The sequence below is a fragment of the Lampris incognitus genome, chromosome 18 (genome assembly GCF_029633865.1).
Source record: "Lampris incognitus isolate fLamInc1 chromosome 18, fLamInc1.hap2, whole genome shotgun sequence".
Taxonomy (NCBI): Eukaryota; Metazoa; Chordata; class Actinopteri; order Lampriformes; family Lampridae; genus Lampris; species Lampris incognitus.
In genome coordinates, this window is record NC_079228.1 from 36,696,957 (window position 1) to 36,721,363 (window position 24,407).

General features: G+C 46.8%; 2 protein-coding genes across 2 annotated transcripts in view; both read left to right on the forward strand.

The window, feature by feature from the left end:
- Positions 1 to 2,021: 2,021 nt before the first annotated feature.
- On the forward strand, positions 2,022 to 10,151 carry psmb4 (proteasome 20S subunit beta 4). The gene is made up of 8 exons (XM_056298416.1): positions 2,022 to 2,180; positions 4,815 to 4,941; positions 5,127 to 5,206; positions 5,884 to 6,030; positions 8,640 to 8,721; positions 8,814 to 8,930; positions 9,199 to 9,287; positions 9,967 to 10,151. The coding sequence occupies exons 1-8, from the start codon at positions 2,065 to 2,067 to the stop codon at positions 9,977 to 9,979; spliced, it is 771 nt and encodes a 256-aa protein (XP_056154391.1). The 5' UTR covers positions 2,022 to 2,064; the 3' UTR covers positions 9,980 to 10,151.
- Positions 10,152 to 20,283: 10,132 nt separating this feature from the next.
- The window catches only part of rfx5 (regulatory factor X, 5), a 29,351-nt gene continuing 25,227 nt past the window's right edge, over positions 20,284 to 24,407 (forward strand). Inside the window, exons 1-3 of the mRNA XM_056298809.1 lie at positions 20,284 to 20,441; positions 20,996 to 21,029; positions 21,184 to 21,266. Coding sequence (XP_056154784.1) covers positions 20,320 to 20,441; positions 20,996 to 21,029; positions 21,184 to 21,266 — 239 coding nt within the window. The 5' untranslated portion in view covers positions 20,284 to 20,319. The remainder of the gene's footprint in view (positions 20,442 to 20,995; positions 21,030 to 21,183; positions 21,267 to 24,407) is intronic.

Consider the following 24,407-nt stretch of genomic DNA (forward strand, 5'->3'; position numbering starts at 1 on the left):
CCATGGTTTCATCACGTGACATCGCAGCATGGCGTTCATGTCATTGATGACGTCATAAACGATATCACAGTTTGTGACGTTCGTAAGCGATATGACGTCACTCACCGGCGTTCATATCATTTATGACGTCATACATGATATCACAGTTTATGAAGTTCATAAGCGATATGACGTCACTCACAGGCGTTCATATCATTTATGACGTCATAAATGATATCACAGTTTATGATGTTCGTAAGCGATATGACGTCACTCACCGGCGTTCATGTCATTTATGACGTCATAAACGATATCACAGTTTATGACGTTCGTAAGCGATATGACGTCACTCACCAGCTTCATTTAGTGCAGTGTTTCTCAACCCAGTCCTCGAGGACCCCCCTATCCTGCATATTGTCTTTGCAACCCTGAATAGGTACCTGTTTGTAGTTATTCAACCAATCAGCAATGGATTTTGTCAGACGTTGCACACCTTGCATAATTAAGTGCTGCGAGATGATTGGTCGAGTAAGTACAAGCGGGGCTACCTATGCGGGGTTACAATGACAATCTGCAGGATAGGGGGTCCTTGAGGACTGGGTTGAGAAACACTGATTTTAGTGCATGTTGGACCACGGCTGGACTCAGCTTCACAACGGTGTCTTATGGGACAGCTGGACAGGCGGGTCAGACATGATTCAGTAAGTCCAGTTCAACCCACTTATCTACACCATCTCCTTGGAAGTGGAAACCAAGGACAAGGGTGGTGTGCTGAACTGTAGCAACTACAGAGGTATAAAGTTGATCAGCCACAGCATGAAGATATGGGAAAGAGTAATAGAAGCCAGGTTAAGAGGAGGAGAGGTGGTGATCAGCTAGCAGCAGTATGGTTTCATGCCAGGAAAGAGCACCACAGATGTGATGTTTGCTTCAAGAACGTTGATGGAGAAGTATAGAGGAGGCCAGAAGGAGGTACATTGTGTCTTTGTAGATTTAGAGAAAGCATATGACAGGGTGCCGAGAGAGGAGGTGTGGTATTGTATGAGGAAGTGGGGAGTTGCAGAGAAGTATGTAGGAGTGGTGCAGGATATGTATGAGGGCAGTGTGACAGTGGTGAGGGGTGTGGTTGGAATGACAGGTGGGTTCAAGGTGGAGGTGGTATTACATCAAGGATCGGCTCTGAGCCCGTTCTTGTTTGCAATGGTGATGGACAGGTTGACGGACGAGATCAGGCAGGAGTCTCCGTGGACGATGATGTTCGCCGATGACATTGTGATCTGTAGGGAGAGTAGGGTGCAGGCGGAGGAGAGCCTGGAGAGGTGGAGGTATGCACTGGAGAGAAGAGGAATGAAAGTCAGTAGGAGCAAGACGGAAAACATGCATGAATGAGAGGGAGGGACAGAGGAATGGCGAGGATGCAAGGAGTGGAGGTGACGAAGGCGGATGAGTTTTACTACTTGGGGTCAACTGTCCAAAGCAATAGCGTGACCCCCCCCCCCCCCCCCCGGTGAAACTCCTCACTGTCAGGTGAAAAGAAGCGGCTGGTGACTCCACATGTATAGGAGGAGGCCTGTGATGGTCTGCAGACCTCCCGGATCGGCAGAGGGGGTGGGGGGTGGGGGTTATTGGCCAAGGGGGGAAATAAATAAATAAACAAATAAATGAAAATAATGATAAAAGCTGCCAGGGAAGAGGAGAGGAGGAAGGCCAAAGAGGAGGTGTATGGATGTGGCGAGGGAGGACACGCGGGTGGCTGGTGTGACAGCGGAAGACGCAGAGGACAGGAAGAGACGGAAACGGATGATCCGCTGTGGCGACCCCTAGCGGCAGCAGCCGAAAGTAATAGTTTATTTTATTTATTTTTTATCGACACGGTTTTTTTATCGACACTTTTTTTATCGACACTTTTTTTATCGACACTTTTTTTATATTGACCCTTTTTGTTTTTTTTCCCAGCTTTAAAAGCAGAAAGTAGGAGCAGTCGACAAAACGACGCGTAACCCGTCAGCCTCCCACAATCCCTCGCGCGGCCCAGGAACGGCGAGCGGACGGCATCGCCGACGTCACTTCCGCAAGACGCTCAACATGGAGTCCGGCGGCTTGAAACTGAGTTTCTGGGAGAACGGACCGAAACCGGGCCAGCTGTACTCCTTCCCGGGGAACGAGCAGAGGCCGGGCTGCGGGCCCGTCAGACACACGCTGTAAGTAAGCCGGTCCGCGGGGGTTCGGAGAGAAGGAGTCCGCCGCGGGTTTTCTCTCCGACGCTTTCGCTTCGTCGGTGCTCAGTCATCATGGAGTCCGCTCGGCCGACGCTGGCGGAGCGAGGCCGACGTTACAAGTTGTAGTCAGCTCCTGGCCTCCCGTATTCATGCAGACTTGCCGGGCAGGGTAGGACATGACAGGACAGGACAGGACCGGACAGGACCGGACCTACATACAAACGCACAGAATCTGCGTTGACCAATGCGCCCAGAGGTCCACACACCCGTTGCACACATAGCCATTTTCTATACACACAACACAACACAAGATGGATGGATGGATTTCTCCTTCATCGTCGTCGCACAGACGACGAAACTTCGCTTAGCACCAGTCCACGAGGACACGCAACGAGTCAACTTCAATGTAAAGCTGTGAAGGAAAAGGTGTTTTTTTTTTGGGGGGGGGGGTGTTGTGGTAAATCTGGTGATCGAACTTAAATGCTTTCACTCCCTGGTCTTACAGGCTGCATTACAGTAAAGCAGTGTTTCTCAACCCAGTCCTCGAGGACCCCCTATCCTGCAGATTTTCTCTTGCAACCCTGAATAGGTGTACCTGTTTGTAGTTATTCAACCAATCAGCATTGAATTTTGTCAGACGTTGCACACCTTGCATAATTAAGTGCTGCGAGATGATTGGTCGAGTAAGTACAAGCGGGGCTACCTATGCAGGGGTACAATGAAAATCTGCAGGATAGGGGGTCCTTGAGGACTGGGTTGAGAAACACTGCAGTGAAGTGAGGCCATTTTCTGGACTTACTCCACCGTTTCAGTGACAGGGACCATGAATGTCCCCACCTGCTTGGTCATCATGTCCACATTACTAGTGAATTTTTGTGAACATTTTCTGCCACGTGGATGTTCGGTGCTGCATGTATGCTGCACAGGGATTGTTTCTGATACTGTGGGACTGTGTAAGTGTTCGTCACAGTGACAGCCTGGGGAGAGACACCGTTCTTGTGTGTGGTTGTTTTGGCATACAGTGCTCTATAGCGCCTACCAGAGGGGAGGAGTTGGAACAGGTTGTGTCTGCGGTGAGGTTGCCTGCCTACTTCCTGACTCTGGAGATGTACAAGTCCTGAATGGAGGGAAGGTTGCCACCAATGATTTTCTCTGCAGTCCTGACTGTCCTTTGTGGTCTGTCCCTGTCCTGTTTGGTGGCCGATCCAAACTGGACACTGATGGATGTGCAGAGGACAGACTGGATGACTGCAAAGTAGAACTTGATCAGCAGCTACTGAGGCAGGTTGAACTTCCTGAGCTGGCGGAGAAAGTACATCCTCAGCTGGGCCTTTCTGATGATGTATATGCTTTGGACACACACCTTAGGTCTGGGGGAGGGGGGGGGTGTAGTTGATGATGTCCTGCAGGCCTCTTCACACAGACATAGGATTGTTAGCTGAAAATCTGTTTTTCACCTTTTCAGTATAGCCCGTTTTTGTTACTCTGATCTCCTTTGTCAGTGGGTTTCTGACTTGATTGTACAGGATCATGTCTCCATTCCTGTAGGCCTATTCCTTGGCCTGACGAAACTGCCTGAGTTTTGCTGTGAACCAGGGCTCATTGTTAAGGATAATGAGTAGGGAGTCTGGATGTTCAAAGAAAGTTGAATCAGTTCATCTGGACACAACGTTTATTGACAGACACATTTCATCACTCATCGTAAGTGGCCCCTTCAGCCTTTGTTTATAAAGAAGCAGATTCTGCTTTTCCATTTTCCCCCCCATTAGCTCAGTTTCACGGTCCGCATGGAGGAGTTGGAAGTGTGGCAGGTGGGGTGAGCTGTCCCATACATGCTCACCAAGCCAGGGTTCAGTGAGGCACTGGACGGCAGATCTGGAAAAGTCGGTGTTTGTTCTGTTCAGGAGTAGCGGTTCGTCCATCTTGTTGCCCAGAGAGCAGACATTTGCCGGGTGGGTTGACGGGAGCGCGGTTCGAAACCCCCGCTGTCGCAGTTTAACGAGCGCTCTGGCGAAGCCCATAGAGGGCTGCCGCTCCTCCACTCCTCCCAAGTAACAGCTTGGTAAAACTTTCCGGTTCAATTAAAAATGGTTAAAAAAAAAAAGTTGGTCCGGTGGACAGTTGGAGGGCTAAACGTTCTTCCCTGCTGAACGTGATCAGAGAGCGAGAGCTGGAAACTAAACAAAAACAGAAAAGTACTAGACAGCGCAGAACCGAGGCTCCCGTTTGTGGTGCCATCTTGCTGTCATCATCAAGTTGAAATAATTCAAATTGGTTTAATTTTTTTCCCATTAATTGAAGCAAGTACTTATTTGTTTGTTTATTTATTTATTTGGCGACTTTGAGAAGTTGTTGCCAGATATTTTGGAATAATTTTGCTTTTCTTTTTCACAACTTCACACTGGTCTCAGAGATGAGTGTAAACTTGTGAGGCATCTGATGACCAATCCAGTAAACTTGCTCATCTTCCATTTCTCTCTTCTTCTTCTTCTCATTCTTTCTTTTCTCCCTCTCCTCCTTTTCTTTCCTCCGTGCTTCTCGTTTTCCCTTTTCCCAAACTTACATTCCTTTTTCTCCTTCTCTCTTTCTCTTCGCTTCTCCATCCATCTTCCCCAGTAACCCCATGGTAACAGGGACGTCGGTGCTGGGGGTGAAGTTCACCGGCGGTGTTGTGATCGCTGCAGACATGTTGGGCTCCTACGGCTCTCTGGCCCGCTTCAGGAACATCTCCCGTCTGATGAAGGTGAGGCAGGAGCTTTACATTATAGAGTAAGACAATAAGGAAATGAATCAAGATCATTCGTTTTAAATAAGTAGCCTAATACACAGTAATAAAACTGCTAAAAAAACAAAAACAGAAGGTTGTCTGTGAAGATGGGCTCGAAGACCTCATTTAACAGTTGAACTCTTTGGGGTTTTTTTCTTCAGGTCAACAACAACACAATCTTGGGGGCCTCGGGTGACTACGCTGACTACCAGTACCTCAAACAGATCATAGAGCAGATGGTGTAAGTTCCTCCTGTCTGCACAGTGAAGCTACAATGCTGAAGATTTACATACAAAAAAACCCCAAAACAAACCTTTTTGATACCTCTTGTTGCTTTTGTATGCAAGACATCAGCTAATCCACAACTATCGGAGAAGAGAAGTCTTGGTAGTATGTGATGTGAATGGTTGGTGTCTGGTAGGATCTTGCCAGGAAAAAAAGGATAGAGTCTTCATCATAGCAAGCCAGATGAGGAAGAAGGCGGGTAGTGCCGAGTTTGAAGAAGTAAAGTTGTGGTGTCTGACGGGCACATATGACAGAACAAGACCTTAGTAGACCTCTCTAAGGCCTTCGATACCGTTGATCTTTTGAGCTCGATGGGACAAACCTGGTTAAGTAAAGGCTGAGTAAATGAAAATAAAACAAGCTGGTAAAAGAACAACAGACAGACAGACAGACAGACAGTCCAACATCGATGAGTAAAACTTGAGTTCAACCAAGTTTTTTTTTTGTTTCTGAGACAACGGCGCTGTTGACTCTCATTCATTTGGAATGGAGCTCAAACAACACTCACCTCACCAACACCTACACAGGACACACACAGTTCAAACTAGCTTTAACCTGTTGACAGTTAAAATGAAGTAAAGCTTAATTCCTTTATTGTCTTGGTTCCTCTTCCTTCCTTCCCTCCTGTGTCAGAATTGATGAGGAGCTGCTGGGCGACGGTCACAGCTACAGTCCCAAAGCCGTGCACTCGTGGCTGACCAGAGTCATGTACAACCGCCGCAGTAAGATGAACCCGCTTTGGAACACGGTAGTCATCGGAGGATTTTACAATGGAGAGAGGTCAGTACACACACACACACACACACACTCGGTTTTACACGGGGTAACCCACACCATGAAGATAGTGTAGGTTTCCAACGCATGAAGCCTCAGCTCTAACAACTCCCCTCATTCGTATCCACATCAGAAACAACAAAATATCCACAGGGCCACTCTGTAAAGTTTAACTGTTTACTTCGACACAGGAAATATTTGGTACAGAACGATTGTCCATTAGCAAAAAAAGGTTAATAAGAAAAAAGGAGACCGAGAGGTCAAAAAACTGTGTGGCTCCACTCTCCCCTTGCCTAACTCCACCCCCCGTTCCTCTCCGACTCGCCTTGCGAGAGTATCAAAAGACAATTAAAGGTGCACGCAGTTACTAGGAAGTAACAATTCATTCATCTCCAGCTGCTCTTCCGGGGTCGGGTCACGGTGGCAGCAAGCTAAGTAGGGCACTCCAGACGTCCCTCTCCCCAGCAACGCCCTCCAGCTCCTCCTGGGGGGTCCCAAGGCGTTCCAGGGCTAGACTGGACATGTAGTCCCTCCGGTGAGTTCTGGGTCTACCCGAGGGTCTCCTCCCAGTTGGCTGTGCCCGGAAAAGCTCTAAAGGAAGGCGCCCAGGAGGCATCCTAATCAGATGCCCGAACCACCTCAACTGGCTCCTTTCGACGCGAAGGAGCAGCGGCTCTACTCCGAGCTCCCTCCGGATGTCCGAGCTCCTCACCCTATCTCTAAGGCTGAGCCCAGACACCCTACGGAGGAAACTCATTTCAGCCACTTGTATCCGCGATCTCACCCTTTCGGTCACCACCCAAAGCTCATGACCATAGGTGAGGGTTGGAACGAAGATTGACTGGTAAATTGAGAGCTTTGCCTCCCGGCTCAGCTCCCTCTTCACCACAACGGTCAGGTTCAACATCCGCATTACTGCTGATGCTGCACCAATCCACACGTCAATCTCCCGCTCCATCCTACCCTCACTCGTGAGCAAGACCCCAAGATACTTGAACTCCTTCACTTTGAGGCAACAACTCAACCCCAACCCGGAGGGAGCAATCCACCATATTCCGGTAGAGACCATGTCATCAGACAATTATAGTCACCTATTCCCAAATATTACAAATGTAACATAAATGAGATCTTATACGTTTTTAATTATTCACACACCTTTTAAGTGCAAGGAATTAAACAACTAACTTATTGCATTACTGTAAATATGAACTGTAAATTATTGCATGCTAATTCGTCAAATACTTACATTTTAGATTTTATCAATAAACTGCATTTAGGCTCCTGCAGATAGATATAAAAAGAAAAAGCCAAATGCCGTAGTTTTAAAATGTGAGGACACGACATATGGTTGCTTATATTTCAAGTTGAAAAACGGTATGAGAAGTAATTTGAAAGAAAGGTTCAGACAGTAATAATAATCATTACATTTATAAAGCACTTTTGTAGACCGCCAACGCGCTTCACATTGAAGGGGGTCACTCACAGTGACGTCATCAATTGTTGGACAAACACTTCAGGAAAATTCAGCACCAAAAGTTAAATAAAGTTGGGGTTTTGAGGACTCTTGTTTGTATTCATGCTAACCTGCCCCTAGCTTTCAATAGATGAAGAGGCAGACTGAGACCATGATACCGAGCTGCTGCTCCCTAATGGACCGGTGCAGGCAGGTCAAGCTGCGACGGAGCTTAAAAAAGCTCCAATTCAAGGTGTCAGAGGTCTGCTTCCATGGGCACATCCTGTCTTCCTCTGGCTTGAAGGCAGATCCAGAGAAGGCGAAAGCGGTTGATGAATTGCCAACCCCATCAGATGTGAAGGCTGTGCAGCAGTTTGTTGGATTCGTCACCTACCTGGCCAAATTCCTGCCACGGCTTTCGGAGCTGTGCGAGCCCTTGAGATGACTCACGGACAAGGACGCAGGCTAGCACTGGCTCCCAAAGCACGATGCGGCGGTGAAAGAGATAAAACAGCTGGTGACAACAACGCCTGTGTTGTGCTACTATGACATGGCAAAGGCCGTCACTATACAGAGTGATTCAAGCCAGCATGGCCTGGGCTGCTGCCCGATGCCGGTGGGGTCGCCCTGTCGCACTCGCTTCGAGGGCCCTCACACCAACGGAGCAGCATTATGCTCAAAATCGAAAAGGGGTGCCTCAGCATTGTGTTTGCGTGCCAGTGTTGTAACCATTATCTGTATGGACGCGACAGTGTTACAGCAGAGACCAATCACAGGCCCCTCATCACCATATTCGGGAAGCCCCTTCTGAGTGCCCTGAAGCTGATGTGGCATGAAACAGGCTCGTACTGTCTCGTAAAGAGTTTACTTGACTCGCTGGATTATCGAAGCTTTCATGTATATGACCATGTGGTGAACACTGTGAAATCAAAGCTTGGATGTAAACTATACAAAGACATTGTAATTGCACGCAAAGGTATGTAAATAGGTTTAAAGTCAAACCTCCGCCAACGGGAAAAACTTGACACGACGGACAAAACATGAATACCACTTGCAAACAAAGTAAATTTGCGTGCCGAGTAGTCCTATTTGAACCAGACCGCTGCTAAAGTTGAAATGATGTCCGTTTGATCGATGAGTCTGCCATCTTGCCTCCCTCTAGTTTCCTTGGCTACGTGGACAAGCTGGGCGTGGCTTACGAGGCACCAACCGTGGCCACTGGCTTTGGCGCGTACCTGGCACAAGTGAGGGCTACTCTCTATGTGTGTATGTGGGGTGGGGGGGTCCTGTTGGGTGAAGTTTATTCTTGACCTTGTTTTTGTGTGTGTGTGTGTAGCCCCTAATGAGGGAGGTGGTGGAGAATAAGGTGGACATCACAAAGGAGGAAGCACGGGAGCTGATTGAGCGCTGCCTCAAAGTCCTTTACTACCGCGACGCTCGCTCCTACAACAGGGTGAGTCCTGTCCTCGCCCGACCCGACCCGACGCCAGCTACTGTTGTGGCGTCATTGAGTTTTTATATGGTCCTGCTTAGTAATCTGGTTTCTGTTGTTATTGATACAGAAAATGAGCCCAGTTTTACTCATCAATACCTTGACTAATATGAATTTGCATCTAAAAAGAGTATAAGCTTGTAAGAAGGCTCTTCAGTAGATTTACACACTAAATCTTTTGAAAACTTGTAAAACTGTCTGTTTACACAGATATCATTTTTATTTTCAGCACGAGATCGCCATTGTAACAGCAGACGGCGTTGAGATCATCGGTCCCCTGTCCTCTGAGACCAACTGGGACATTGCTCACATGGTCAGGTAGGGTCAAAGGTCATTCTCTGTTGACACTGTTGACCACACAGTCAGCATTTTAGTGACCCTTGACCCCCTCCGCACGTAAGAAGCTGGTCTTGCATGTGAACAGTTGACAGAGGCACTCATCCAGAATGGTGAAATCCAAACATTGCATCTATGATTTCCCAAAAAGAAAGTGTTTGTCAGCCCACCATCTCCATGTGACCTCATGGGCCGTCCTGTCCCAACGCTGTTAAGTTGTGAAACGTTTTGCGTTGGTGGGTCAGCGGTTCTCTCCTGAGCCTCTGTGGATTATTTCTCGTAGACCTTAAATGGAGACTGTAAAGGTGTGTAGGTACAAGGACAGGTAAATATATAGATAGTTGGGAGAGATTGATATGCATGATATCATATTAGTCATGTAACATATGCACTACTGTGTTTTGAAAACAGTATGAAGGGCATCTCAGGTGAAGTACTAATAAGTTGGTGTCCCAACATTGAGGTTCACACTGAGCTGTGGGTGGGTCTGACGTATTACATCCCCCAATTGGGGGAAGAAAATGACGAAAACAAAAAATCAAAGGGTTTTTGGAAGGGGCAGTAAGACTGGAAGATGAAACTTACTTACACATTCATGGTATGTTGTATCTTACTGTAGTCCGACACAACGGTAACTTCATTTGTATCTGTCTGTCTGCAGTGGCTTTGAGTGAAGAGCGACGTGGTGATGGAGGACTGGAAGTGAAAACCAAGCCATGCCATCGCTCCCATCTTCTGCTACGTTACGTACGGCCATGATAGAACTCACACGTATCCCTGTTTAGTATATATCTTTTTGTTCAATGCTACTTTTGTAAAATGATAAATAAATACAATAAGCCTAAATACCACAGAGTTTTACTGCGTTTAAACATAACTGAAGACTTTGGTCTTTTGTGGGTGTAACTGTTCAAAAAGAACGAGAATCCAGTTCAACAAATGCACACTGAATTTGTCTGGGTGACAGATATATAGAAAACTAACACGAGTATATTTTAAATATATCTGAATATAGAGGAAAATGCACAGCAGTACACCTAACAGACTAACGTAACACTACAGTATGTACTGTAGTATTACGTTAGTAGTAGATTTTGTCTGGTATCGTGTGCCCTCTACTGGCTGTTTTGCAAAGTATGCCGTGTCTCCGTTATTTAAAGATGCTGACCTGCATTCAACAGATCACTACATATGCACAGTATACTGTACATATCACTACATATAGGCAGACTATACATATTACATATATCGGAATCATCTTTATTTGGCCATGTATGTTTACAGATACACAGAGTTTGAGTCCGATTTAGTGGCTCTAAATGTACTTACATAGAATATCAACATAATTCTTCAGGAATATGTACAACAAATGACTATACAGGTGAAACAGGAAGGCAGTGGTGCAGAGTGCGAAGGTGCTGGAATAGATGTTAGCAGGTTACTTATATACGAGGTAGGTGGACATGACAGAATGTGCATGTATACGTACAACATACAGTACATACAGTGTGCTTAGATTTATTATGACTGTGTTAAGTGTTCATCAGAGTGATGGCCTGTGGAAAGAAAATGTTTATATCTGGTTGTTTTGGGGTACATTGCTCTGTAGCGCCTACCAGAGGGGAGGAATTGGAACAGGGTGTGATGGGTCTGTAGTGATGTTGCCTGCCCGTTTCCTGACTCTGGAGGTGTATAAGTCCTGAATGGAAGGCAGGTTGGCACCAGTGATTTTCTCTGCAGACTTAACTGTCCGTTGGAGTCTGTCCCTGTCCTGTTTGGTGGCCGATCCAAACCAGGCAGTGATGGATGTGCAGAGGACAGACTTGATTATTGCAGTGTAGAACTGAATCAGCAGTTCCTGAGGCAGGTTGAACTTCCTGAGCTGGCGGAGAAGGTACATCCTCTGTTGGGCCTTTTTGATGATTGTGTCTGTGTTGGACACCCACCTTAGGTCCTGGGAGATTGTGGAACCCAGAAACCCTAAGTTTTCCACAGCAGGCACTGTGCTGTTGAGTATGGTGGGGAGGGGTGGGGGGGTTGAGGGGGCCCCACCTTAAGTCCACTGTCATCTACACAGTTTTGAGTGTGTTCAGCTCCAGATTGTTATGACCACACGAGGGCCAGCTGTTCAACCTCCCGTCTGTATGCATACTCGTCACCATCCCGGATGACGCTGATGATTGTTGTGTTGTCTGCAAACTTCAGGAGTTTCTAACAGACGGGTCCTCCTGAGACGGAGTCATTTCTGTAGAAGGAGAAGAGCAGAGGGGAGAGCACACATCCCTGGGGGGTGCCAGTGTTGGTTTTCTGGGTGCTGGATGTCATTTTCCCCAGCTGCCTGCTTCCTGTCTGTCAGGATATTTTTGATGCACTGGCAGATGGGGGCGGTACAGTATTTTCAGGGAGGAGGGAGAGACACTGTCCAGGCCTGGTGCCTCCCTGATCTGTCTTTGGAAGAATCAGCTCACTAATATAGAAAGTGGACTTTATATCCATCCATCCATTATCCAAACCGTTTATCCTGCTCTCAGGATCACAGGGATACTGGAGCCTATCCCAGCAGTCATTGGGTGGCAGGCGGGGAGACAACCTGGACAGGCCGCCAGGCCATCACAGGACCCACACAGACACACATTCACACCTTGGGACAATGTAGTACAGCCGATTCACCTGACCTACATGTCTTTGGACTGTGGGAGGAAACTGGAGGAAACCCACGCAGACATGGGGAGAACATGCAAACTCCACACAGAAGACGACCCGGGATGACCCCCAAGGTTGGACTACCCCACGGCTCGAACCCAGGACCTTCTTGCTGTGAAGCGACCGCGCTAACCACTGCGCCACCATGCCACCTGGACTATACATATTACTACATATAGACAGTAGTGCATTATACATATCACTACATATATGATAAACTGCACATATTACATATATACATAATACATATACTCCTGCTCCGTAATGGGAGCAGCTGAAAGTAGTAGTAGTAGTAGTAGTACCCTATACATATTACTACCTATAGACAGTATACTATGCATATTTCTACATATAGACATTAAAGTACACTATACCTATCATTACATATAGACAGTACACTATACCTATTACTACATAGACTATACATATCACTTGACAAACGTGCTCAGTATTCATTCTATTATTAGTAGCTGCAGAGAACCATCACGGGAGTTTCTGCTGTGTGCAAGACCAGTACAGAGATGGAAAGCATAAAAAGGTTATATTTGGTAAAGCCTACATAATGATTACCTATTAACTAGACCAATTTATGTTATTAGAAAACCTGCTGGCATCCACGGTTACTTAAAAAATATGGACACCACTCCGCGTTTACTATGACAAAGACTTTACCCATATCTTTTTTTGTGCACCAAAACCACCCGTTTTTTTCCAACAGGCCATCTTTCTCACGAACACTTAACAGCATGGTGCAATAATTACATTTATTATGTAGATATGACACTTTGTAAATAGCCCCTTCTGGTCAAGATGTCTCACTTACACGTCTATGATGTGCACTACCTCTTTTCAAACCAGATGTGCAATGTACAGTTGTAAATACACATACAGCTGCTGTATACTGGTTACACATTATTACTGTTATTGTTATAACATAAGTATGTAACATAGTATATAACTATATAATAGACAATTATATAGTATATATTTTAGTATATAAATATATCATATATATAAGCATATTAAGTTATAAAGTTATTAGTATATAATATAAAATAATAAGCAATATAATATACAAGCGTAAGTTAATTATTCAGCATAACAAAACTGTAGTAGCAACATACCTGTTGTGCATAAATACTTACCTCCAGTATTCTATTTATTTTTCATTTATTTCTTTAGTGTTTTTTTTTGGTGATATATGGAGGTACAAGAAGCTGCTGTAAACCGGAGTCAAATTCCTCGTGTGCATAAGCACACTTGGAAATGAAAGTCGTTTCTGACTCTGATCTGCCCAGAGTTTTATGTATAAAACTACCATCTACACAGGTGCGTGCAGCCCTTTACATACCTTTTACGCGTCTGTAAAAGTTTATTGCTATGTACTAGATGCTGCAGCCTTGCAACATTTATCCGAATACGTTTTAGACATTTATTAAAACCATTTTTTTTGCCTGACAAGCTCCAATAAGATAGACGGCTGTTGCTGTGCAGATTTCGTGACAGAAAATGATCTATTTTGTAACTGGGCAGACCAGCGGAACGCGTCCAATCACAAAAATCATTTTCGAACAAATATTACCGCCCAGCCAATAGAATTAAAGGTAGTTTTGGTATCCGGGTAGACTTTACACACCCCACCAATTGGAATAGACGCTGGCTTTGTAGTCAGGCAGACATAACCAAGTCGTCCAATCACAAAAAAATCTGAAAGGGGATTTTTGCTCTATCTTGGCTCAGGTACTTTCTTTTTCTTTTGTAAAATAAATACTAAAACAGCCGCCATCGAACATCTCATAGAGTAATCACAGAGACGGAAACCTCCTTCGGGGAATCATTTAGAACTTCGAAATGGGGACGAGACTCATGTTTTCAAGGGTGTTTCATCGCTTTCTCCTTGCTAGCTACGCGCGACTAGCGCAGGTAGCTAGTTAGCGCGTTCACCGCGGAGCTAGCTTCTAGCCCGGCTAGCGCGTTCACCGCGGAGCTAGCTTCTAGCCCGTCTAGCGGGGTCACGCTGCGCCGCGACGGGCGGATTTTCTGCCCGGCTTTCTGCGCCGCTCGTCGAATGAAATAACTGCCGACGGCGTGTCGCGGAATCGACACTCGGCGAGCCGGCTAACAGCCCGTGCGACCGCCCGGTTCCTGTCTATGCTAGCCGGACGTCACCATGCTAACATGTCGGACTTGCACGCTAGAGGAGCGGGGCGCGGGGCGCGGGCGCGTCACCGGCGGCAGCGGCAGCGGCGCCTGCGGTGAAAGCGCCGACGGTGCGCCGGTCTGTGTTCTGGTCTGTGGTGCGAGCCAATGGCGGCGGCGGCGGCGGCGGCTTTGTGTTTGGCACTTGACACCGGTGCGAAGTGCTCGTTAGCTTAGCGCAGAGTTCGCGCCGGCGATTGTTTGTTGTTACGTTTGGTTTTTGACCCCCGGAAACCCGCGTCCCCTCCCGTATAGGTGGTGTTTTACTTACGTGACAGCCGGTCCGGCTGGTTTTGACTGTGTGTGCGCGCATGCGTGTGCGCGCGTGCGCGTGTGTGCAGGCTCGACAGCCAGTGGATGTTTTTGTCCTCACAGTGTTTAGACATTGTGTCAAATCTGTTCTCAAAGTTGTGTTGCCGGCGTCCACGTGTGAAGGAGACAGCGGCGTGTGCCGCAGTGGGGTCTGCTCCGTACCGCCGCCTTTACCCTCAACTTACGCGGCGTTATGCCGCGTGCGAGTCGTGCCGGGAGTTCTGGGTGAAGCTGTGTTGAAAGGGTGTGCGTACGCATGACATGACGCCCACCGTGAGGGAGGAGCGGGATAGCTCAGTAGGTAGTAAACGCCGGCTTTCCCGCCGGGAGCTCGGGGGTTCAAACCCCGGTCAGGGAGAGTCCCCGGTCAGGACTCGACTCCTAAGGCTATGAAGTCAAGTACTTCTTAGATGTACGTGTCCAGGGTGTCTCTCCGCCTGCCGCCCAAGGACTGCTGGGATAGGCTCCTGTGGGCAGGGTAAGCTGGATGGATGCATGGAGGGATGGGTGCAGGGATGGATGGAGTCTTTATGGTGCATGGGTGCATGGATGGAGGGATGCATTGATGGATGGATGGAGTCTTTATGGTGCATGGGTGCATGGATGGAGGGATGCATGGATGGATGGATGGAGTCTTTATGGTGCATGGGTGCATGGATGGAGGGATGAATGGAGGGATGCATGGATGGATGGATGGAGTCTTTATGGTGCATGGGTGCATGGATGGAGGGATGGATGGATGGAGTCTTTATGAATAGCAGCGCGGCGAATGCTTATGACTGTTGTCATTCGATCGATTATGTAATTTTCAGTGCAACGCTGAGATTGTTTGAGAAGTCTGTTTCTGACCTACAGACGTGCGAAATACTTCAAATCGAGCTGCGCGGTTCCACTCGGGTTGCTACAACAAAGACCTTTCAAACCATCTCGGCTTTGCATTAAAATATGACAGCTGACCGAATCACGCCTAATGGCAACAGTCATAAATCAGAATCATGTTTATTGGCCGTGTAGGTTTGCACTACATGGAATGTGACGTGGGTTTCGTGGCTCTCTCGGTGTACTTAACATAGAATAACAACACTACAACACAACACTCTCCAGATATATACACAAGGGTTGACTTGTACAGGAGAGATAAGAGGTGATCAAGTGCAGTGGTGCAGAGAATATATCAGAGATGCTGAAATAGATGTTAGCAGGTTACTTACACACATGCCTGAGGTAGATGACATGACAGAGCGTACCAGTATACGTACAATATACAGTACAGTATATACAACATGTACAGTACAGTATGTACAACATGGTTGGATTTATTTGATAATGTTAAGCGTTCATTTGAATGACAGCCTGTGTAAAGAAACTGTTTTTATATGTTTGGGGTTTTTGGGGGGGGGTACAGTGCTCTGTAGCGCCTACCAGAGGGGAGGAGTTGGAACAGGTTGTGACCAGGGTGGGATGGGTCTGCAGTGTTGTTGCCTGCCTGTTTCCTGAGTCTGGAGGTGTATAAGTCCTGAATGGAGAGCAGGTTGGCACCAATGATTTTCTCTGCAGACGTAACTGTCCGTTGTAGTCTGTCCCTGTCGTCTTTGATGGCTGGTCCAAACCAGACAGTGCGGAGGACAGACTGCATTATTGCAGTGTAGAACTGAATCAACAGTTCCTGAGGCAGGTTGAACTTCTTGAGCTGGCGGAGAAAGTACATCCTCTGCTGGGGCTTTTTGGTGATTGTGTCTGTGTTGGATGCCGAGTGAGTTTGGAGTGGAGGATATGTGGGACGATGGTGTTGAACGCTGAGCTAAAGTCCACAAACAGGACCCTTGCGTATGTTCCTTGGGAGTCGAGGTGTTGGAAGTTGTAGTGCAATCCCACGTTAATTGCGTCCTCCGCTGACCTGTTTGCTTGGTAGGCAAACTGCAGGGGGTCGAGCAGGGGGCCTGAGATTTCCTTCAGGTGGGCCAACACCTGTCTCTTGAAGGATTTCATGACCACAGACGTTAGGGAAATGGGCCTGTAGTCATTTAATCCTATGATACGGGGATTCTTGGGGACCGGGATGACAGTGGAGCTCTTGAAGCAGGAGGGGACTTCACACAGCTCCATTGATCTGTTGAGGATCAGTGTGAAAATGGGGGCCAGCTGGTCAGCACAGACTTTCAGACAGGAGGGTGACACGCCATCCGGACCTGGTGCCTTGCTGGTCTTCTGTCTCTGGAAGAGCTGGTGCGCGTCCTCAGCTCCTGAGTGCGGGTGGGGGTTCGTTGGGGAGGGGAGAGTGGCTGACAGGGAGTGCAGTTGGTTGTGTATGGTGGCCAGAGAGGTTGAGGAGTGTGAAAGTTTCAAACCTGCAGTAAAACCCGTTTAGATCGTCAGCCAGTTGACGGTTCCCTGCAATGTGTTTGTGTGTGTGTGTGTGTGTGGGGGGGGGGGGGGGGTCTCCTGTAGTTGGTAATGTCTTTCAGACCGCTCCAGACTGATGATGGGTCGTTGGCAGAAAAACTTGTTTTATGACTTTTTTGAGTATTACATTTCTGCCACTCTGATCTCCTCTGTGAGTGTGTTTCTGGCCTTGTTATACCAGCTCCTATCTCCAGCCCTGTAGGCTTCCTCTTTGGCCTGACGAAGCTGCCTGAGTTTTGCTGTGAACCAGGGCTTATTGTTGTTGAAAGTTTTGGTTGGCACACACACGTCCTCACAAAAGCTGATGTAAGTTGTCACAGTGTCAGTAAGTTCGTCCAGGTCTGTAGATGCAGCCTCAAAAACCCTCCAGTCAGTGCAGTCGAGGCAGGCCTGGAGCTCCAGTTCTGACTCACTGGTCCATTTCCTCACAGTTTTAACCACAGGCTTTGCAGATTTTAGTGTCTGCCTGTAAGTTGGGGGAAGATGAATCAGACAGTGATCAGAGAGTCCCAGGGCTGCACAGGGGACAGAGCGACAGGCGTCCTTTAATATTGTGTAGCAATGATCCAGAGTGTTTTTGTCCCTGGTGGGACGTTTAACATGCTGTCTGTATTTTGGGAGTTCGTGGCTGAGGTTTGCTCTGTTAAAATCCCTAAGGATAATGAGTAGGGAGTCTGGGTAGTTGTGTTGTAATTTGATCAGCCAGGTGTTTTAACGCCTCTCTGACACAGGCCTGGGGTGGGATGTGGAGACCAGCCGGAATAAATGATGGAAATTCCCACGGTGAATAGAAAGGTTTACAGTCAGTGAAAAGGGTCTCTAAGTGAGGGCCGCATGACTTCTTCAACACTGTGACATCCGTACACCAACCTTCATTTATGTAGAAGGATATGCCCCCCCGTCCCCCCCCCCCCCCCCATAGCTCCGTATCACGGCCCGCCTGGAGGAGTTGGAACTGCGGCAGGTGAAGTGTACTGTCCGGTAGTGTCCTTCCTGCTCACTAAGCCAGGTTTCAGTGAGACACAGGGTGGCAGATCTAGAAAAGTCCCGAGGTTTTTCCGTTTAGGGGTAGCAGCTCGTCCATCTTGTTGGCCAGAGAGCGGACCCTCGCCAGGTGGATTGATGGGAGCGCGGTTCTAAATCCCCGCTGTCGCAGTTTAACGAGCGCTTCGGCTAACTTCCCGTGCAGCGTTCGTCGTAGTCCGCACAGGGCTGTACCGATCAAGACCTCGGCAATGTGATCAGTGAGTGGGCGCTGGAAACTGAAATAAAGAAAAACAGAAAAAGTACAAGAAGCGCAGAACCAAGGCTAGCATCTGCGGCGCCATCTTGATGACAAACAAACATTCATAAAGACTCCCTCATGATCATGACAGGGGTCATGTCATGGTTATGACAGGTGTCATGTTATGTCATGGTTATGACAGGTGTCATGTCATGATCATGACAGGTGTCATGTCATGGTTATGACAGGTGTCATGTTATGTCATGGTTATGACAGGTGTCATATCATGTCATGATCATGACAGGGGTCATGTCATGGTTATGACTGGTGTCATGTTATGTCATGGTTATGACAGGTGTCATGTCATGATCATGACAGGTGTCATGTCATGGTTATGACAGGTGTCATGTTATGTCATGGTTATGACAGGTGTCATGTCATGATCATGACAGGTGTCATGTCATGATCATGACAGGTGTCATGTCATGGTTATGACAGGTGTCATGTTATGTCATGGTTATGACAGGTGTCATGTTATGTCATGGTTATGACAGGTGTCATGTCATGGTTATGACAGGTGTCATGTCATGATCATGACAGGTGTCATGTCATGGTTATGACAGGTGTCATGTCATGTCATGGTTATGACAGGTGCCATGTCATGTCATGGTTATGACAGGTGTCATGATCATGACAGGTGTCATGTCATGGTTATGACAGGTGTCATGTCATGATCATGACAGGTGTCATGTCATGATCATGACAGGTGTCATGTCATGTCATGGTTATGACCACACACCCCTTCAGATAAAGCGTGACCAGGTTTTGTGGTACCTTGCCTCGTAGTGAAGGTAATGGTTGGAGGCAAATGACTCACACAGTCTTGGAAAAATACAGTTGTTGTTTTTTAATCTAGTGAGTGCAGTGGTTCTCAATCAGGTCCTCAAGTTCCAGCAGTACATACTGGTCCATTTGTACAGCTTCCAATCAGGGAGTTTTTTATACCTGGAGCACCAGGTGAATGTAATGAACTACCTGGTAGCACAGAAAACCAGCGGACCCGACTGAAAACCTCCGTTCTCCTGCATAAACCTGCAGTTCAAAAGTTTTGTTTTTAAATACGCTTTTTTTTTTTTTGTGGGAGAAAACCAAAGACGTCTAGAAAACCCCTAGTCTTTTTGTTTTTGTGGATTTTTCCCCCGTTTTTCTCCCCAATTGTACTTGGCGGCCAATTACCCCACTCTTCCGAGCCGTCCCGGTCGCTGCTCCCCACCCCCTCTGCCGATCCGGGGAGGGCTGCAGACTACCACATGCCTCCTCCCATACACGTGGCATCGCCAGCCGCTTCTTTTCACCTGACAGTGAGGAGTTTCACCAGGGGGACGTAGCATGTGGGAAGATCCCGCTATACCCCCCAGTCCCCCCCTCCACCGAACAGACGCCCTGACCGACCAGAGGAGGCGCTAGTGCAGCGACCAGGACACATACCCACATCTGGCTTCCCATCCGCAGTCATGGCCAATTGTGTCTGTAGGGACGCCCGACCAACCCCTAGTCTTTTGAAACACAATTCCAATCACACAAGACGACACATCGGTGCCATTAAAAGCGACGAATGGCCTTTTGAGGTGTTCATTCCCAGTTAAAGTAGGATGAACAGTTAGGTGTGACAGTGAAATAGCAGGCTAATGGGTGCAATTATTATTATGCAGCCATAACAGTGTTCTATCCAACTGTCTCCCAAAGGGAAATTCTTAATCTACTATACCCTGTTTAGGGTAGGTCAAGGGTCAGCCATAGAAACTGGAACTGGTAGGGGCTTATTTCCTGGCGCAGTAACACTTCAGTAGGCTGCATGTTTGTCAGCACACTGGGTTTAAACTCAGCTCTTGTCTGTGCACACGAGGTTGTTCTGTGTCCTTGTTATGGAGCAGGCAGCGGATGCTCTATGGGGGTGTGACTGTGGATGCGCTGGTTTAATTGAATCGTTTTCTTTGTTAATTGAATGGTAACAACTTCAACTCAGTTTCTCTTTGCCGTGTTTCTCACCTGTTTGTTGCTGATTTTTCCCGCTTTTCTTTCCTCTTGTGATCTCCTCTCCCTACTCCTCTGTCTTCTAGATGGAGGTCAGCAGTGGTTAGTGTGTAAGTGAAGGGTGGTGGCAGAAGTCTGATGTCTGAGGACCATCGCCACCAGCGGGGGGAGCCCCCCAGAAGGGGGGAGGGCGGCGCTGAACCGGGGGAGGGGGACACAGAGCCTAGCATGCTGCTGCAGAAACTTAAGAGCAACATCTCGTAAGTTGGCTAATATCAGCACAGTCTTAAACTGCTGGCAGCTGGGAGCAGTCCAGCACCGTCACATCCTAATATGATGGAGTTTTAAAGGGACATTTTTGCCACCAATAACCTGCATGTCCAGTAACCTGCATGTCCAATAACCTGCATGTCAAAGCTGGTGGCCTTTTAAAACTATAACCTCTTCAGTGCAACTCATTTTGATAGAGAAATCGATGTTCCTGCCAATAGAGCTGTCCTACATTGACTACATGACCCAGAATGCATTGCATGAGAGTTTCTCAACAGTGGACATTAGAAAATGTACATCTCAGCCAGTCAGACTTGTAGTACTTCTGTTATCCACTGATGTCAGTGGATGGTGGAAAGGAACCAGTTTGCTATTGCGGGCTATAGCAATATAGACAACGTTGGCAAATGCTGCTGCATGATACAGATGCCATCACTGTGACCAATATGTGGAGCTAAGGTTGAAAACTGGCAAAACCTTCCTTTAATGTACCTGCTTTACTGAGGTTTACACTAATTTTGACCTCGTATGTTGTCATTTTCAGTAAGAGTGTACAGACCAAAGTGGATCAAATCCTGGTGAGTAACACACCAAATATTTGAATTTATTTTAGTTTTGTAAAACAATAAATATTAGAAGATACCCAATAGATATGATAAAAAAAAAAAAATCTGTCGTGTGTGTGTGTGTGTGTGTGTGTTTTGTCATATGTGTGTGTGGTGGTTTTGACAGCAAGATGTTCAACGCTTCTCAGACAACGACAAACTGTACCTCTACCTCCAGCTGCCCTCAGGACCCAGCTCTGGAGATAAGAGGTCAGCACACATGCTAGAATATTGTTTGTGTGTGTGTGTGTTTTATGATGTCATTACAGGGTTCCAGATGGCGACTAAAATGGTCGCCAGTGCGACTAACGTTTTAATTTTGCGACCATTTTCTTTCTGCCAGTCGCCAGTGGCCACCATTACTCACAAGCAAGAAAAAAAAATAGAAATGGCCGTACGTTTTGTTTGTGTACTGAACCCTCACCTCCTCTCGTGCCTGCGTCTACCTGACCTACCGCGTAAACTCCTTTCCAACACATAAACTTGTCCGCACTCCTGTCCTGCGACTGTTGGAGCGTTGGCTGTACAGATGAACAGAAACAGTGGTGTATCGGGTTATAAATTTGAGGTGTTCACTTTATGAACGGTGTTTTGTTTAGTTCAGTGGAGTTTGAATTTAGAAGTTAGATGTCGCTAACTGCGTGGTTAGCTAACGTTTGCCGGCTGGCAAGAAAATTAAATGCGCCAACGAAAAACGTCAAGACTTTTTCTCACCACCTGCTCGTCCAAACCCAGCCTCCTCCTCTACATCAGATGCCGACGGTGTCGAGAGTAACTCGACCAGGGGAAGTTCTCAAGTGGCATTTGAGTCATCCCAGCCCGATTCAGTCAGTGAGCAGTCCTTTACAGATGATGATAACCAAGTGCAGCTAGTGGAGTCTTCCTCTCCTTTCCCTGCTGCTCCCAACCCTACAGGACAGTTTAAATCAGCTGGGCTACAAGAGTTAAATCAGCTTGGCTACAAGAGTTAAATCGACTTGGCTACAAGAGCTAAATCAGCTGGGCTACAAGAGTTAAATCAGCTTGGCTACAAGAGTTAAATCAGCTTGGCTACAAGAGCTAAATCAGCTTGGCTACAAGAGCTAAATCAGCTGGGCTACAAGAGCTAAATCAGCTGGGCTACAAGAGTTAAATCAGCTTGGCTGCAAGAGTTAAATCAGCTTGGCTACAAGACAGTTTAAATCAGCTGGGCTACAAGAGTTAAATCAGCTTGGCTGCAAGAGTTAAATCAGCTGGGCTACAAGAGTTAAATCAGCTTGGCTACAAGAGTTAAATCAGCTTGGCTACAATAGCTAAATCAGCTTGGCTACAAGAGCTAAATCAGCTGGGCTACAAGAGCTAAATCAGCTGGGCTACAAGAGTTAAATCAGCTTGGCTACAAGAGCTATATCAGCTTGGCTGCAAGAGTTAAATCAGCTTGGCTACAAGACAGTTTAAATCAGCTGGGCTACAAGAGTTAAATCAGCTGGGCTACAAGAGTTAAACCAGCTTGGCTACAAGAGTTCAATCGACTTGGCTACAAGAGCTAAATCAGCTGGGCTACAAGAGTTAAATCAGCTTGGCTACAAGAGTTAAATCAGCTTGGCTACAAGAGCTAAATCAGCTTGGCTACAAGAGCTAAATCAGCTGGGCTACAAGAGCTAAATCAGCTGGGCTACAAGAGTTAAATCAGCTTGGCTGCAAGAGTTAAATCAGCTTGGCTACAAGACAGTTTAAATCAGCTGGGCTACAAGAGTTAAATCAGCTTGGCTGCAAGAGTTAAATCAGCTGGGCTACAAGAGTTAAATCAGCTTGGCTACAAGAGTTAAATCAGCTTGGCTACAATAGCTAAATCAGCCTGGCTACAAGAGCTAAATCAGCTGGGCTACAAGAGCTAAATCAGCTGGGCTACAAGAGTTAAATCAGCTTGGCTACAAGAGCTATATCAGCTTGGCTGCAAGAGTTAAATCAGCTTGGCTACAAGACAGTTTAAATCAGCTGGGCTACAAGAGTTAAATCAGCTTGGCTGCAAGAGTTAAATCAGCTTGGCTACAAGAGTTAAATCAGCTTGGCTACAATAGCTAAATCAGCTTGGCTACAAGAGCTAAATCAGCTGGGCTACAAGAGCTAAATCAGCTGGGCTACAAGAGCTAAATCAGCTGGGCTACAAGAGCTATATCAGCTTGGCTGCAAGAGTTAAATCAGCTTGGCTACAAGACAGTTTAAATCAGCTGGGCTACAAGAGTTAAATCAGCTTGGCTGCAAGAGTTAAATCAGCTTGGCTACAAGACAGTTTAAATCAGCTGGGCTACAAGAGTTAAATCAGCTGGGCTACAAGAGTTAAATCAGCTTGGCTGCAAGAGTTAAATCAGCTGGGCTACAAGAGTTAAATCAGCTTGGCTACAAGAGTTAAATCAGCTTGGCTACAATAGCTAAATCAGCTTGGCTACAAGAGCTAAATCAGCTGGGCTACAAGAGCTAAATCAGCTGGGCTACAAGAGCTAAATCAGCTGGGCTACAAGAGTTAAATCAGCTTGGCTGCAAGAGTTAAATCAGCTTGGCTACAAGACAGTTTAAATCAGCTGGGCTACAAGAGTTAAATCAGCTTGGCTGCAAGAGTGAAATCAGCTGGGCTCCAAGAGTTAAATCAGCTTGGCTACAAGAGTTAAATCAGCTGGGCTACAAGAGTTAAATCAGCTTGGCTACAAGAGTTAAATCAGTTGGGCTACAAGAGTTAAATCAGCTTGGCTACAAGAGTGAAATCAGCTTGGCTACAAGAGTTAAATCAGCTGGGCTACAAGAGTTAAATCAGCTTGGCTACAAGAGTTAAATCAGCTTGGCTACAAGAGCTAAATCAGCTGGGCTACAAGAGCTAAATCAGCTGGGCTACAAGAGTTAAATCAGCTTGGCTGCAAGAGTTAAATCAGCTTGGCTACAAGACAGTTTAAATCAGCTGGGCTACAAGAGGTAAATCAGCTTGGCTACAAGAGTTAAATCAGCTGGGCTACAAGAGTTAAATCAGCTTGGCTACAAGAGCTAAATCAGCTGGGCTACAAGAGTTAAATCAGCTGGGCTACAAGAGTTAAATCAGCTGGGCTACAAGAGCTAAATCAGCTGGGCTACAAGAGTTAAATCAGCTTGGCTACAAGAGTTAAATCAGCTTGGCTACAAGAGTGAAATCAGCTTGGCTACAAGAGGTAAATCAGCTTGGCTACAAGAGCTAAATCAGCTTGGCTACAAGAGTTAAATCAGCTGGGCTACAAGAGTTAAATCAGCTGGGCTACAAGAGTTAAATCAGCTTGGCTACAAGAATTAAATCAGCTTGGCTACAAGAGTTAAATCAGCTTGGCTACAAGAGTTAAATCAGCTTGG

Excerpts from the sequence above, each read along its gene's own strand:
- psmb4 (XM_056298416.1), top strand. The coding sequence starts at position 2,065 with ATGGAGTCCGGCGGCTTGAAACTGAGTTTCTGGGAGAACGGACCGAAA. Across the intron at positions 2,181-4,814 it reads GGGCCCGTCAGACACACGCT|TAACCCCATGGTAACAGGGA; the intron begins GTAAGTAAGCCG and ends CATCTTCCCCAG. Across the intron at positions 4,942-5,126 it reads ACATCTCCCGTCTGATGAAG|GTCAACAACAACACAATCTT; the intron begins GTGAGGCAGGAG and ends TTTTTTCTTCAG.